We start from the raw sequence: 17368 nt of genomic DNA, 5'->3' as shown, positions 1-17368 counted from the left end.
TGATTTTGGGCTATATAAGAAATAAATGTTGTTGTTGTTGTTGTTGATTTGCTCCAATGAGTAGATCCACAGTCATGTTCAGTCTGCACTCACCCAAAACCACAAATGCCAGAAAAATGCCTGGTTAAGATGTCCCTGTTGTCAGGTTCGTATTTTGAGAATTTATCGTATACAATAATAAGCACATAGTTGTGACTCAGTCAGCACTTAAACTTAAATTACTGCAACTGGGAAGAGATGATTCTCATCCCACATTATTTTTCATAAAGATGAAAAACCAAGTCTTTCTTGTGAGACATCACATTTTCACTAAAAAGTGAAGCCCCATGTATGACTGGCATGACATGTGGGTAAATGCCCAGGCAAACTGTCTGCTGTAAAAATTGTTCATGTGGATATTTAGAGCACAGAATTTGTAAAATTACTCTTTTGGGTTGAAATGGACTGACCAGCATAAACAAGCTTTGAAATTCTATGATAAAAGGTGAACACAATCTACTGTAAACTCATTTTTAATTTTAATAAGTACTCTGCTTGCAGAAAAGACTACATTTAACAATGTATAATGTGCATAAATGTGTAGCATATATTTTAATCATTGGCACTGTGCTCTCTAAATATCAGCATCAGCTGTTGAAATGTCCACTTCTGCTAATGGCGAGTATTCCAGGACACTCCAATCCCTCTCCAATCAGAACCGCAGGGCGTTCCCCTGAAAGGCATGACAGAGTGATGCAGCACTGGCAAACTGGCCCATTCTGCAAAGATTTGAACCCCATTCAAGGCCACCTGAGCACAGAGATTGTATCAGTCCTAGCAATATTCATCATGATAGAATAAAAAGTGTCAAACAAGTATATAAATGAAAACCAAAGATCTGTCTGGTTAGGGATAACTGGGTTGTTAAATAACATGGGACATTTTCACAAGGACATATGGATGCTTTGTAACTGAAATTGCAAACTCATGGCCTGACTACCTTGTGATACTGATATGTAGTTGTCATGGAGGTTTCAGACACATGTTTTTTTAGCTTCCAGGGCTCCTGGCAGCATTGTACCACTGAAGTGATTTAATGCTGGGCCAGGTTTCTAAATGAAACCAATCCAAAGCAGAGATTGCTGTGTAATGATGGAGTCAGAAAGTTAAATGGCGTAAGTGCAGGTATGGAACAGGGCCAGTTGGCAAGACTGACTAATTTAAGCTATGGGTTGATAAAATACACACACAAGCAGATGAAAGAAGAATGTGTAGGTATGCAAGACTAACACACCCTGAAAAGTAAAAGAATTATCCATAATACACATGTTTATTAGTTTCAACATGTTATTTTTTCATTCTATTCATACAAAGAATGTGTATTTAAGGTCTAGTGTATCCTCTTTAGAACTTTTATCAATGAAGTCATTAAGGTGAAAATAGATCAAAATACCCTAATCCATAATGTCTAGAGTTGCGTAAGACAGGAACTTGAAATTAAGAGGAGCAAACTTTTATTATCAACACAAACCGACTGGTCTATGCAAATCGTCTGCAGGTTTAAAGTTTCTGCAAAGAGTATCACGGTAAACTACTAAGTTGTTTCAAGGTAAAACACACATAGATGTCTGACAACAGAATGAAGTTAATATGGAATGCATTACAGAAGGGTGACTGGATGAAATGACAGCAATGCACTAAAGCCAGCAGATGCGCCCTCTTCTTGCCCTACCGCCACAATTGTCCGGTCGTTTCTTCCGCTGGAGCGGGAGCACGATGGAAAGCCACTTGTCCGGGATGTCTTTGGCAATGGTCATTTTCAGTGTCACATGCTTCTCGTCCCGATGAAGGCGGCGAAGTCGGGCAGACTGAAGCTCGCCTCTGCGCAGCCGCAGGCGGAATGACTGCGCGGCGCCGGCGCGTCGCCCGTCGCCCATACCGCTGATACGCGCAAGCTCGTTCACACTCAAAATTAAAATGTACAACATGTGCTTTTTTAAAGTGACAACAGTAACGGGCCTCAGCCAAGGAACACAACCATTAATTGTCCTCCTTTACATAATTTTTATTTTTTTGTATTCTTTGTATTTTCTTAACATAGAACCACACGAGCGATTACTAATATCCCTAAATCTAAATTCAAGTGATATTTTTTTAATACAAATTTAAATATGACCACCGATTTTATAGCGATGTGCGTATCAAATAACAAAGTTCGCGAGAATTCGCCTAGTGAATACTATACATATTTGGAGTGACATAACCCTGGAAGCCTCGCGATTTGACGCCGGCCAAACCAATAGGAACACGGCTAGTGACGTTCCACGGCATCTGCCTCTTGCCTCTGTCAGTAAGGAGAAGAAACTGGCCGCCATGTTGGCTCACGCAGCCGCAGAATAGACCTTTAGCTCGACTGTGGGCGGTGCGTCGAGCCAGAATGGCGTCGATCTCAGGGCAGTTTCGGGCAGGTTGGCGGTGATTGGATGGGTCAGGTGTGTAAACACGTGCAGACTGAGCCAGTATATACAGCTATGCATGTGTCTGGGGGGGTCTGACATTACAAATCACTGCAGCAGTAGGCTGCTCTATTGCCATGGTTGTGTTGCAGACTAAAGCACCACTGTAGCACAATAACACCAGAACTCTACTGAACTATTTCAGTGTGACCTTGGGCAAAGATTACAGGAAGAGTGGATGACTGATATCCAGTGTTAATAACTAAAAGTTATGGTTTTATAAAGAGTAAAAATAAACACTAACCTCCTAAATTGTGTCTAAACTGCAAAACATTTTTGAAGCCTGTTCTGAGAAACAGAGCAGAATTCTACATCATAGATTACTGTGCATACTCAATAGCCATGATTTAAAGGTCATTAAAACAGTATAGCAGTAGCTAGCCTGCTATAAATCAACCTCTATCTGAAGTAGCCCTAAATTGTATATTTGGTTTTATTTAATTCCTGTGGTGGTAATGTCACACAGTTAATGTATTCTATACATTATTCTAGTCACATGATATTGTCATGATGTATTTTCATTTAATTAATTTATATATATATATATTTTTTTTTTCTGATGGCCTTGCAAAGGGTTTAAGGAGAACTACACTGTAATTCTGATTTCAATAAATTAAAGTGTTTGAGCTGACAGATTAATAGACATTATTGGCAATGTATAATAACTGTGTATTTTTTAGCTTTTCATCTGATAAGACATTTTGACCAAATAAAAACTTAAAAGAGAAGGAGAAGCAAAAAATGTGCTCTTACCCAGAGGAAGTGTTTTTCTGAACATTTCCGCTCTTTAGACGTTTCACCACTCCATCCCATGAGACAGTCTACACACACACACACACACACACACACACACACACACACACACACACACAGGGAAAAATGTTCCGTCAACAGGATCTCAAGGGTAAGACAGGGGACACAGACAGCCCAGTCAGAGATTTCTACAATATCTAATCCCTCAGTACACATCAGAGAGACACATAATTAAAAAAGCATGCACAGCAATCATTGCACAAACACTCGTATGCTTCTCACACACAAAAAGCATGATATTGTGTGATGGAGTGTGCATATTTTTGATTCCTAAGACATATTTTGTTGAAAGAAATTTGGGTGACTGTGACCTCAGGCACATCATCCATACCATAGGAGTCTCCGTCAAATGAGACCTCAATTAATAACTTAATTCTGGGTAAATTGGGGGAATTAAAAACCAATTCTTAATCACATTTGGTATCACTGCAGTCTTCAGAATCCCTGAAAGTTCAATGCCCCGGTGCCACTGACAGAACATCTCTTCAGTCACAGCTTGCCCACTGTCTACATCTTCCTGAATATGCCGCACAGCTAAATTCAGCTGTATACCTATAATTGTTATATAGTGTACTTGAAATATCCCAGTGTGGTAGCAGTTTTTTTTCCTGGACACTGCAAATACACTGCCTGACTGACACACAATGTACGATGAACCTAGTATTTTGTTAGATGAAAATAAAATAAATCACCCGAATAATTCCATATTACAAATCCATATAATAAATTCTACAAGTGTTGTAAATGTTGCAAATTTTGTAATCAACAAAGTGCAGTTTTGAAATATTTAAATTATTTGTATTCCATTCATCCCAGATCTATAACCTCATCCAAGTTTGTATTAATTTGTAATCTCATATATGTATATATAAAATTGTAGGATGACTGTGGTGATTTAATAAAAGACTGTTGTATAGTAGTAATAGACTGTAGCACACATCTATTTCATGGGAAAAATACTACAATCTACTAAATACTAATGGGTAAAGTAAAGTGTTGTAAAATACTATAATCTAGACAGTCTGTCAGAATCCACAAACCTGAAAAAAAAAAAATTATGAAGACATTCAATGTCTCATCACTGATAGTACATAATATAATCAAAATATTCAGAGAATGTAATGAAATCTCTGTATGCAAAGGCAAAAACAGAAATCAATATTGGATGCTTCTGAGCTTGCTACATAGTTGTATGTATCAGCATTGCCAGACAAGAGACAGCAGCTGAATAGAATAGAGAATTGTCTAAAGGACATTAGACAGTGGATGCTCACCAACTTTCTTCTGCTAAATCCTGATAAGACAAAAGCTCACACAGCCAGACTTAAGCGGTCTGATTACATAATAATTCAGGATTGCCTCTCTGTCCCACCAAGTACAGAAGCAAAGGATCTAGATGTTCTTATAGATGCAGGTCTCTCAATCGAGTCAATTATAGAAGCACTGGGATACAAATCTTTCACCTTAGATATATTGCCAAGATGAGAGATATGATATCAATGCATGTTGCTCCCTGTCTTTATAACACCAGATTACTGCAAAGCATTACTGTCTGGATGCTCTAGTAGGTGCATGAGAATGTTGCATCGAGAGTTCCAGAAAATTGACATTGTGTATTATTTTATTGACATCTAAAGTAACAAATAGCCTTGCATGACTTTTTAGTCATTTACGTTCCACCACACTCACTGCTGGCACCCAGTACAAAAGGTCACAACAAAAGTTGTGGAACAGCTGTAGATCTGGGGATAAATATTGGTATAAATACAAAAAGACATAAGAATTTATAACAAATATCGACATATACACAATGAGTCAAACAAGAGACATGGACAGGGGTGATGTCACGACTTGGGGCTGAGGGGTGAAGACATGGTGAAAAGGCGGGACATGGTGAAAAAGGATTATACTCAAAAGAACAAAGGAGGGTCAAAACAGTAAACAAAAACAGCCCGAAGGCGTGTGTTGTATTGACAGGAACAAAACAAACCAAACGCAAGGTGGTAAATGGGGTGGTAGCAGCGTAGTGGGTAACACACTCGCCTATGAACCAGAAGACCCAGGTTCAAATCCCACTTACTACCATTGTGTCCCTGAGCAAGACACTTAACTCCAGGGGGGGACTGTCCCTGTTACTACTGATTGTAAATCGCTCTGGATAAGGGCGTCTGATAAATGCTGTAAATGTAAATGCAAGGTAAAGAAGTCCACATTAATGCAGCAGCATCATTCTGCTATCCTTCCTTTTAACAGGGCCCTAATCATGGCCCCTCCAAGCCCCCCAGGAAGAAACACTGGAGGTGGCAGGGCGGGCAGTGTCAACCACAGGGTTTCTGCACTGCGGGCATTGCTGGTCCTCCCTGGCACCGGATGACCCGGACCCTCTGGTTGAACCCCCGATGTCATCAAGCCTGCTGGCAACCCCGGTCCCTCCGGTAACCTTCACACAGAAGCCAGGGCGGATCCTTCTGGGCAAGCACTTGCCACAGCACGTCCCTTCTGATGCTTCGAGCGTCTCTCCGTGCCACCCCCAGGGAGGCGGTCCCAGGCTCACGGGTGACAGCTAACTGTACCACAGGTTGAATGCAAGCCCTGGGATGCTCCCCCCTGGGAGCTGGTCCCGGACAGCCTGCTTACCAAACCACAGGGTGGAAATGTCTAAGCACGCGCAGGCCCTGCAGCTGCCCATCTCTGCTGGACTCTCCAGTGCCCCTGTCTAAGTCATGAAGGGAGGTGGTCACGGACAACCTGACGACCATTTACCAAGCCACAGGGTTCAACCATCTGGCGGCATGCAGGCCCTGCCCCTGCACGCCCCTGCTGTTGCCTCCAGTCTTCTTCCCTGCGTCATGCTGTCCCGGACAGTCCAGTGAACAATGACCAAACTGTATAGTTGCACCTTCCTGTGCAGGGAATTAATTTAATTAATTTAATTAAAGTGAAGTGATTGTCATTGTGATACACAGCAGAACAGCACATGGTGCACACAGTGAAATGTGTCCTCTGCAATTAACCCACCACCCTTAGTGAGCAGTGGGATGCCCAGGGAGCAGTGTGTGGGGAGGGTGCTTTGCTCAGTGGCACCTCAGTGGCGCCTTGGCGGATCAGGATTCGAACCGGCAACCTTCTTATTACGGGGCCGCTTCCTTAACTGCTAGGCCACCACTGCCCCCGCATTCACTACCTCCGGAGTGCCATGAGACGCACTGTCGGTGTGGGGGCTTTCAAAGGCCGCTCGCGTGCCTTGGGATGAGCAGGCCCTCTTCCTACCTGTCCCGGGTAGACTCACGGGGACTCAGTGGCACTGTCCCCCTGGAGGCAGACCCAGGCCCACCCTCCTCACTGGCTACCTGGGGGACCAGCCCTGTCACTTCCTTGTCCACCCCTCCCGCATGTGGAGCCCCTAGCCCACATAGAGCACAAAAAAATCTCTGAGGGAGTGCCCCCCCCCTGGCTGGACACATCAACGGGTCAGGCACCTCCTCCTTGAGACTCTTGTTTGGCTGTGGCATCACCACCTGGTGGAAGAGAAGAGGGGAAGCAGGGGCAACATCCAGACATGTAACACATACATACACACACAAAAACAGACCAGGAGAGAGTCCTCAGGCTCCATCTCTGGGCTATCCTGTGACCAGCAGTGGCCTGGGCACCGCACTACCAGTGTGCATGTGTGGGTGGGTGGAGGCAGCAGCCGTTTGGCCCTGTGTTTTATTAATAGTAAAGTTCCTTATTCCCCAAGATGTCCGGCTTCTACGCATTGTTCACCCCTCAGCCCTCAAGTGTGACAGGTTTAAGGCTTGTGCTTAAAACTTTACCTTACTTTACTTGGCAGATTTATAACCTGAGAGAACCTGACAGAAGATTTGATGGTTGATGAAGATCTGATCACATTATATGAATTCCAAGTTTCACATACTCAAGACTATATTATAAGTCCTGTTCCTGGTCTCATAAATTGATTTTATAATGATTATTAATGCAACAATCATCAATGCATGACAATACATACCATCAACTTCTCTACACAACATAATGTGAAGTATTCAAATTCAGTGAGAGTTAAGGCCTCATTCACAAGGACATCTGAACCAGGTGTTTGTGGTGTCAGGTGAGTGCGGACTGAACATTTTTCAGCAAATGAAAGCATCACACGGGCATTCAGCACCAGCGTTTGAGTGGTCGGCTGCGTGTTTAGATATGACCCGACTGGTCACACCACACGAGCAATACAAACACATTGGACTCCCATTCCTGGAAGTGTTAACATTGAATAAAAACAAGAAGAACCTGCATCAGTATCTATGCTCTACAAAGTGAAACGCGCTGCTTTAGCCATTTGTGCAATTTTAAATATCCAAATAATAGCATATGCTTACAATTTATTGGTTCAAAAAGGGATAAAAAAAGTAAAAAAAAAAAATAATAATAATATTTGATATATCACTATATACAGGTCCTTCTCAAAAAATGAGCTCATTATTAGCTCAAAAGTTCATTATTTCCTGTAATGTACTGATAAACATTAGACTTTCATATATTTTTAGATTCATTACACACAACTGACGGTAGTTCAAGCCTTTTATAGTTTTAATATTGATGATTTTGGCATACAGCTCATGAAAACCCAACATTCCTATCTCCAAAAATTAGCATATTTAATCCGACCAATAAAAAAAAACAAAAAAAAAAACTGGCCAACATTTAGGGGGAAGCCTGGTCTTTTTGGGCGAGACGGCATTCACCCCAACTGGGCGGGCGCCACTCAGTTGTCTAAAAATTTGGCTCATAGTCTTAGAACCAAAAAACAAAACTGACTCACCAGAGCCGTGACCAGGCAGCAGACAGACCGGCTAAACCGAGTGTCTGCCATTTGCGTAGAGTCACCACCCAGCGTGTATAATATTGACACTGTGTCTTTACCTCACTCTATTAAAACAAGAGATTCTACAAGAAACGTTAATAATAAAACTCATAAATATGCTGACACTGTGTCTGTTCCATGGGCTGGACGGGGTGTCTGTTTCAGCAACTTACTACACGTTACTATCACTCCTTCTGAACCTACCACCAGCACCCCTGATATAAGAATAGGATTAGTAAACGTTAGATCCCTTACACCTAAAACGCTCAGTGTCAATGAAATTATTACAGATCTGGGGTTCGATGTACTGTGCCTGACCGAAACTTGGTTAAAACAAAACGAATTTGTAGCATTGAACAAGTCTAGTCCTCCTGGATACAGCTATGTACACCAACCTCGCTGAACTGGAAGAGGAGGTGGCGTCGCAGTAATTTATAAGGATAACCTCTGTATTACTCATAAACCCGGACAAGGATTTAACTCTTTTGAGATTCTACATACCAATATAACTCATGTAGTCTCACAAAATAAAAATCCTAAATTCATTCCATTGATTATTATTTATAGACCCCCTGGACCTTATTCTGAGTTTCTTGGTGAATTTACAGATTTTGTCTCCAACTTAGTTGTATCTGTGGATAAAGCTCTAACTGTCGGTGACTTTAACATCCACTGTGATAAATTAGAAGACTCACTAAGAACAGCATTCCTGTCTTTATTAGACTCAGTTGGAGTTAACCAACATATAACAGGACCTACTCATGAAGGTGGTCACACGCTCGATCTTGTGTTGACCTTCGGTTTAAATATAGAAGATATAGTTACTCTTCCGCAATCTGAAATGATCTCAGATCATTTCCTCATCGCTTTTAAAATATGTCTCAGACACAACAAACTCAATCCCTCTCGTTATAGAGACAAACGGACAATTACATTAAGTATGGCACAGAGGTTTATTAATACCTTACCAGATTTATCAACGCTACTAAACTCACCGTCAGACCCCGCTGTACTCGACCAAGCGACCAAATGTCTAGAATTAACACTGCGTAGTACGTTAGATATAGTTGAAGATAGTAAGAAATAAAAACTTAATTCCTTGGTATAATGATCACACGCGCTCGCTTAAGAAGACCGCCCGAAAATTAGAACGCAAATGGCGTCGAAGTAAATTAAACATATTCCGAATAGCTTAGAAGGAGAGCCTACTTAACTATAAGAAGGTTATTAGCACGGCTCGATCAACATATCTCTCCTCGTTAATAGACAAAAACAAAAATAATAATATGGTTTAAAACTATAGCCAAACTAACCAGGAATAAGACAGAAATTGATGATTTTATGAATTTATTTAATACTAAAATTGTCGCGAATAGAGAGAAGATTAAAAGCACAACAAATAGCTCCGCCGATATTTCCATGGAAAATAATCTTCTAATAGACGACCACCGATTAGAACGATTCAACCTTATTAAAGAGCATGAATTAATCAAATTAATCTCGTCGTCAAAAAAAAATGTACTTGCGCTTTGGATCCGATTCCAACAAGGTTCCTTAAGCAAATAGCACCAGATATCATAAATCCTACCCTCAAAATTGTCAACTCGTCGCTTAGCACCGTTCGTTCAAGGTAGCAGTCATTAGACCCCTGATTAAAAAGCCGGATCTTGATCGCAGTCAGCTTTCAAATTATAGACCGATATCAAACCTTCCGTTTATTTCAAAAATCTTAGAAAAAGTCGTAGCCCAGCAGCTGAGCGCATACCTAGACTGTAACAATATCCATGAAGTATATCAATCGGGATTTAGACCTCATCATAGCACTGAGACAGCGCTGGTTAAAGTGGTTAATGACCTGCTATTGGCCTCTGATCAGGGACGCATCTCGCTGCTTGTCCTGCTTGATCTTAGTGCAGCGTTTGACACTATTGATCATGCTATTCTCCTTGCCAGGTTAGAGAATGTTATTGGGATTAAGGGAACAGCCCTTGAATGGTTCAGATCATATTTGACCAACCGATATCAGTTTGTGGACATCAATGGTGTTTCGTCTTCACATAGTAAAGTAGAGTTTGGTGTTCCACAAGGTTCTGTCCTAGGTCCGTTACTTTTTTCTCTATACATGTTACCTTTAGGCGAAGTCATCCGCAAACACGATATTAGCTTTCATTGCTACGCTGACGACACACAGCTGTATCTGTCAGCAATGCCAGATCAGAGGCAGCAGCTGAACAGAATAGAGAATTGTCTGAAGGACATTAGACAGTGGATGCTCACCAACTTTCTCCTGTTAAACCCTGACAAGACAGAAGCTCTTGTACTTGGGCCTCAAGCAGCCAGACATAAGCTGACTGACCACACAATAACCCTGGATAGCCTTTCTATCTCACCGAGTATTGAAGTGAAGGATCTAGGTGTCATCATTGATGCAGGTCTCTCATTTAATTCGCACGTAGATAATGTCACTAGGATAGCATTCGTTCACCTTAGAAATATTGCGATGCATGAGGCAAGAAAAGTTGGTCCATGCATTTATTACATCAAGGTTAGATTACTGCAATGCATTACTGTCTGGATGCTCTAGTAGGTGCATGAGTAAACTCCAGCTAGTACAGAATGCTGCAGCCAGAGTTCTAAATGGTCTCGCCCCGCAATACCTGAGTGAACTTTTGGTTCTTTACGAACCGCCACGCCCCCTTCGATCAATGGGTGCGGGGTCACTACTGGTACCAAGAGTACAGAAGGTCACAGCTGGGAGCAGATCCTTCTCCTATAGAGCTCCGCAGTTGTGGAACGGCTTGCCTGTCAGTGTCTGGGACTCAGACACAGTCTCAGTGTTTAAATCCAATCTCAAAACCTATCTGTTTTCTCTGTCTTTTTGTTAAAATCCTAGACCCTCATTTCACTTCACTTTGACGTAGGGCTGGGGAAAAAATTGATTTAATCGATTTTGTAGTTTAAAACGATTTTTATTTTGCAAACTCGAGTTTTTTTTTTCGTCCTTGTTGGTTACCGTAGCGCAATATGAGCCAGCCCCCGCCCCGCGTAACACAGTCAAAACAACATGGCAGCGTGTAGCAGAGAACTACTTCCAAAGAAAGGCACAGGTAATTCCGTCATTTGGAACTGGTTTGGTTTTGATGCAGCAGACGAAAGACAGACGAAGCCTTGCTGCAAAATATGTTTCAAGGCTGTTGCTGCTGAAAGCAGCAGTACAACAAATCTTTTCCAGCACCTGAGGAATAAACATCCCGAAGAAAACGGCTCCTCTAGCACACCTGCTAAAAAGCAAACTACACTTCCTGACAGCTTTACAAACTGTGTGCCTTATGATAAGAACGGAGTGCGATGGAAAGCGATTACAGAGGCGATCACGTTTTATATTGCCACAGGCATGCTGACAATTTATTCTGTCGAAAAGCGAGGCTTTAATCACATGCTGAAAGTATTAGATGCGAGGTACGTTGTCCCCAGTTGCAAGTATTTCGCCGATGTAGCACTGCCTCACCTGTACAATACAACTCGGGCAAACACAGGCATGTTTCATTTTTTATATTGACACTATACTGAAAAGAGTTTATTTTTTTTAATTGTTATATGTTACAAAATTTGTAATTATCTGATTTCTTGAACAGAAAATTTAAGCTACTGTGAAGCTGTTGCACTTTTGCTTAAACCTGGGTTAAAGCTTGAAATTGTTGAATGACAGAGCGTCATTTACTTTTTGTTTTGGGATTCTACGCACAACTCTTGAGGACAATCATAGCAATAAAGTTGCACTTTTGACACTATATCTGATGTCTGCAGCCATTTTTTAAGTGCATTGGGAGAAAAAAAATTGAAAATCGAATCGAAACTCGAATTTTTCTTAAAAAAATTTTTTAGGCAAAATCGCCCAGCCCTACTTTGACGCAGTGTCAATTATAATGTCCAGTTTATCACAGAGTCCCCCTGTTAGACACAGACAAAGTTAAATTCACCCTAGTTAGGCTGTCCTAGTTAGGGTACCGGGCCACTGTAGCACCAATATACCATGTGTGCAGAAGGGTCAAGTGTGGGGGGTGTCAACTGTAGGGCCTGTCAAAGCCCATTGAGACATAGTGTATGTGATTTTGGGTTATATAAGAAATAAATGTTGTTGTTGTTGTTGTTATTTTCTCGTAGTCAGCCGATTGAAGACTGTGGCCTGGTCAGGAGGGTGACTTGGTGCTCTATGCGATGTACAATCAAGCTGTGATTTGTTCAGACTCGAGGAGTGTAGGCCAAATCAATAAGTCACCTATTATTGAAAAAAATGTATATATGTTTGTGTAAGAGAGAGCTACATTATAAACTATATATAAATAATTCTTTCTAAACGAGTGTTATATAAACCCATTTAGGTCCACACTCCAAATAGATAACATAAAAAACCCAATATCCTTCATCACAGTCTGAACTTCCTCTGACATCAACCTCAGAATGTTCCACTTCCACCCATCTCTCACCTGTAAAAGAAACACCTCATCCTTCAAGCTTGCAACATTGTGAAGGACTCTCACCACCCCTCACATGCCCTGTTCTCCATCATGCCATCTGGCAGATGGTTCCACAGCATCGGAACTGTAGCTGCCAGACACTGCAAGAGCTTAAGTTTAGTTTAATTACTGAATTTAGTTTGATTTTAGTGCATTTTTTAATTTAAAGTATATACTATCTTTATATAAACCCACACAGAGCCCTGATCTCAACCCCAATAAACACCTTTAGGATGAACAGAGATTTTGAGCCACACTTTATCATCCAATATCAGCACATCATGCCTATCTAGATTAATGAGACTTTATAGGACCATCTCCATACTGCAGCCTATGGATGAAGCCACACTAAAAGTTCCTGTAGATGTTGCTAGAAGGAATTTGGTCATATTAGCACAACTAAATCCTCATAGTCAATACCCCTGGGCACAACCTGCTAATACCTCCGGTGCAAGAGTCATAAACAACATTGATGACTGGATGAATGAACCAATAATTAAAAACTGATAACCAGCATGCAGGTCATTGGACAAAATTCAGCGAATACAAAAGCACTGGTTTATTGTGGTATCTCATGTGGTTCAATCATCTCATGTACATCACAACTTGTCTACGAAGCCAATTTCAGCCTAACAAAGACCAAACAGTTTCCTTTCTCGAGAGAAATTGAAACAAGTGAAACGGTAAAACGTTTAAAAATACGTTCATATTTTGCTGTCCACAGCAATAAATGGCTGGAGATGCCGTTCAGTCCTCACAAATCGACCCAGCAGGAGACATTTCGGATTATTTCATCCGACAGCATGGCTTTCATAAGCGAGCTGCATTCGCGTTATTGGTCTATTACGCTCTTTAACTTTCATTACCTTTCCCTCCCGCTCCTTCTGTGCGCTGCGGTGCATTCACGGCCGAGTCTTCATTCCACTCCACTCCGGGGTAAGGCCACGCCGGTTACCGGGGCTTGTGAGGTGCTACCTGCGTTAAAGCTGCATGCTGGGACTTCCCCACCTCTTTTACCCAAGTTTCCTCATCAGCCACATCCGTCATACAAATAAACCAAACATTTTATATTCATAACATTTCGTCTGTTTTTGTAATGCTGCGCGTCCATTATCATTTTGCTATTAGTACCATTATTCTTACTCGCCATAATTCAGCAGTCTGTTTCAAATGCTGACCGGGCGAGAAGCGGGCCCAGGTTGCGTTGGTCCAGCGCGACCTCTCCTGGTCAACTCATCCAGAAAATGTCATAAATATGTCCAGAGTATCCGTTTACATACACACATGTATGCATGTGGATGTAGGTTAGTGGTGTTAGTGGTTCAAATCGATCCGATACCAAGTAAATACAGGGCCAGTATCGCCGATACCGGTACTTTTTAATAACGACGGTGGATACATCATTAAATTGCTATATCTGAATTAATGTTTTTGATATTTAAGTGTTAGTTTTCCTTTAGATTATTGTTTAGTAAAAAACCATGGACAGAATTCGAGTTTCTAGGTAAATAGAAAATACTTTATTATTACAATAAAAGGTAACAATAGAACAGAAACAAAATATTTTTTCACGTGTGGATTGTTTAATTCTTTTAGTAATAAAGAGATTGCACAAAAGTTTCACTCACACAAATTTAAACTTTTTTGGCTAATAGAATACAAAAATAAATACTAATTCTCCATTCTTTGAACGTCTTCCCTTTTTTAAATAAACAAGGATACAAAAATATCACTCCACAAAAAATGCTATAAAACAAATATAAAATTTAAATATTTTTAATTAAGTTTTACTTACTTAACATTTCTACCTTCAATTACCTATTTCCTAAATAGGAAATTTACTAAATAAATAGTTAAAATACAATAAACAACACTGAACAGCTCCCAAATCCTTGAGTTTTAAGAAAGATTCCCAGAAGCATCCCTCCTAGGCAGAACATAGATTTTGCTTAAAGGTTCTTGTTCAAGAACAGTATCATGTTCACATGTTTTGCTTTTATTGCACATCGCCTGTGACTTATTAACTGTCCTGCTGTAGAAAAAATCCTTTCAGCAGGCACTGATGTAGCATGAAGCAGTTGCAGGAGCTGGGGCAGAGCTGGTGGCAGAGCTTGAGCTTAATGCAGATGATGTAGGTGCAGAGGGCTGACTGACTGACTGCATTTCAGTGATAAGTCGGGTTTTTACCTGCGGAACGTTGCGGAATCCCAGTTTTTTAAACCTAATGTCCAGGTAGGAGCTAACAGCAAGACCATAAAACGTTTCAACAGCCCTGACATTGGACTAACAGCTAAGCAGCCAGCTTGCTGCCCTGGTGCACGGAAGCTGCACAGGTTCTGAGAAGGAGTGACACCAGGGGGATCACCTTTGATACTGAAACATGTTTTTCAGCTGATATCTCCTTGGTCGCTTCCTCAAATGGTCTCAGTGCAATGAGGGAGAGACTGATGACAGGGCTGTGGTAACTGCCTCCTTCTGCTCAGACAGTCTCTCCCACATGTAGAATACAGAGTTCCACCTTGTTTCAACAGCTTGAATAAGTTTTTGTTCAGGGAACTTATGCTGCTTCTGAATTTCTTTGAGCTTCTCAGTAGCTTTAGTGCTATGGTGAAAGAAAGAAACAATAGCGCTGCTTTTTTGCTGAATCTCAATCAAGTCAGGGTGAGCATTGAAAGAGTCTTTCACTACCAAATTCAAAGTGTGTGCAAAACATGGGTAGTGTGCCCAACGTGTTTTGCGAACAGCAGCAACCATGTTGGCGCCATTATCAGTTATCACAGCTAAAATCTTGTTTGTTATGCCCCATTTTTCTGCAATGTTGGTTAACAGTGAGCAAATATTGTCTGCAGTGTGTTGTCCGGTAACAAAGCACGTTTCTAGCATGTATGGCAGCATTTGCCAGTTTTCATCTGTGATGTGGCATGACACTGTTAAATATGCCTCTGTGGCTCTTGATGTCCACATGTCAGTTGTAAGCACAATTTTGTACCGTGGGTCAAGTGTCCTCACAAAATTCCTAAAGCCGTCATCTTCCACCATGGAAAGAGGTTGCAGGTCCTTCACAATCATTTCTGCCAGCCTCCTCATAATCTCCCATAATCTCCACTGCTCTTATAATAATAATACAAATAATTAGCTATGTAGTACATCAACTTGTAGTTTAAATTGCTTGATAAATTATCCCTTTCACAATTAACACAAAAGGCTAATTATATTAAATAAAATCTGAACCAACTACATTCAGTACATTTGTTTCAGTTCCAGTAAAATGCATTTATTTAAATAGCATGTTTGAATGGGAAAAACATATTATATGAAATATGGTATACTCTTATACTTTATTTACATAATTTATACTTCTGAGTTGGCTGAAGTAACAAATGAGCAGTTGCACTTTGAAAATGAATATCAAATAAGGGCAAAGAAGACAAAAATATTGTTCATCACCATTCATCTACCTGGATATTCTTTGCCATACTGAAAGGCCTCTACCAATGACCTCTGCCTCTGGGTCGGGGGTGTGGGTCTGTGGGTCTGTCAGGGTCAGACCCCACACAGATTAAACAGCTTGCAGTTGTGGAGGCAGGAGTGGTGCTTAAGCAAACACATGACAACACAATGGATGCATGAGTCTGCTTAGCGCCACGTTGATGTGGGAGGTATTTGTACCAGCAAGTTTAATTTCTGATGGAACATTCGCACTGTAAGTAAAAGAGAGGGAGTATCGATCCCATCGTCCTTGTATCGATCCAATATCAATACCAACTTGGTATCGATACTATCGATATTTTGGATCGATCCGCCCACCACTAACATAGGTGTCATAATTGAATTAACCCAACAAATCATTTATTTGAGTGCAGTAGGATCATGAGCATCAGAACAATGGTGTCATGGTCTGATGTACCACATTTTCTTATACATCCTGATAATGACTTATTCACACACAAACACACACACACACACATATATGTGTGCGTGTGTGTGTGTATGTGTGAGTGTGTGTGTGTATATATATATAAGTCATCATCAGGATGTAAAAGAAATGTGGTTCACATACATACAATGAGCAGAAAAGTAGTCTGTTCTGTCTGCACTACTCTGAAGCCACAAACAGCAGAAAAAAACTCTCGGTCAGACGATCATGTCATGTTGTAGATAACTGGACAATCTGCTCGAAAAATTATGGCTTGGACCAGGATAATAATAAAGTCTGATAATAACGGCAAACAATGTTGTGTGGACATCAGAGCAGTGGACCGAAAAAAAGCTGGAGGTGGAGTGGACTTCCCTCCCACCTCCAGCTTGGCAGCCACCCGACAAAACAGGGCGAGGAAGGATGTCTCCCAGTCACCCTGACAAACCCCTGCAGCACCAGGGGTCGGCTGCATAGTGGGGAGCCGTCCCCCGTCTTTCTCGTCAGAAGATTCATGCTCGTAGACTGGGGCTCGCCCCAGCGTGTGCTCGACAAAAATCATGTGCCGTTCCGGCATCGCCCATCTGAACTGACAACAGAATTCACAACTCCGGACTAGGACAGCGCCAGTGTAGCGTGGCCAATTCCGAGGCAGACCGGGCATGCCTCATGACTCTCTTTATTGTGGAAGCCACAGCCCTGAGGACAAGGACAAACAGTGGACTTCCCTTTCACCGCAGGAGCATAATTATGGAATTCCAAT

At 41.4% G+C, this 17368-nt stretch overlaps 1 protein-coding gene across 6 annotated transcripts in view; it reads right to left on the bottom strand.

The window, feature by feature from the left end:
* The window catches only part of atp8b2 (ATPase phospholipid transporting 8B2), a 61463-nt gene extending 47808 nt beyond the window's left edge, over window positions 1-13655 (bottom strand). For 5 of the 6 annotated variants that reach the window (XR_003749462.1, XM_028975680.1, XM_028975681.1 and 2 more), the window contains exon 1: window positions 1712-1825. Coding sequence is in view for 4 of the 6 variants with exons in the window: in XM_028975680.1 (XP_028831513.1) it covers window positions 1712-1796 (85 nt within the window). In the remaining 2 variants the exon portion in view is untranslated. Of the gene's footprint in view, window positions 1-1711; window positions 1826-3248; window positions 3317-13555 lie in introns of those variants that run through there. The other variant, XR_003749463.1, reaches the window with a different exon arrangement.
* Between the last annotated feature and the right edge of the window lie 3713 nt (window positions 13656-17368).

This window comes from Denticeps clupeoides, chromosome 4, assembly GCF_900700375.1.
Source record: "Denticeps clupeoides chromosome 4, fDenClu1.1, whole genome shotgun sequence".
In the NCBI taxonomy this organism is placed as follows: Eukaryota; Metazoa; Chordata; class Actinopteri; order Clupeiformes; family Denticipitidae; genus Denticeps; species Denticeps clupeoides.
This window is presented reverse-complemented; position numbering and strand designations above follow the sequence as displayed.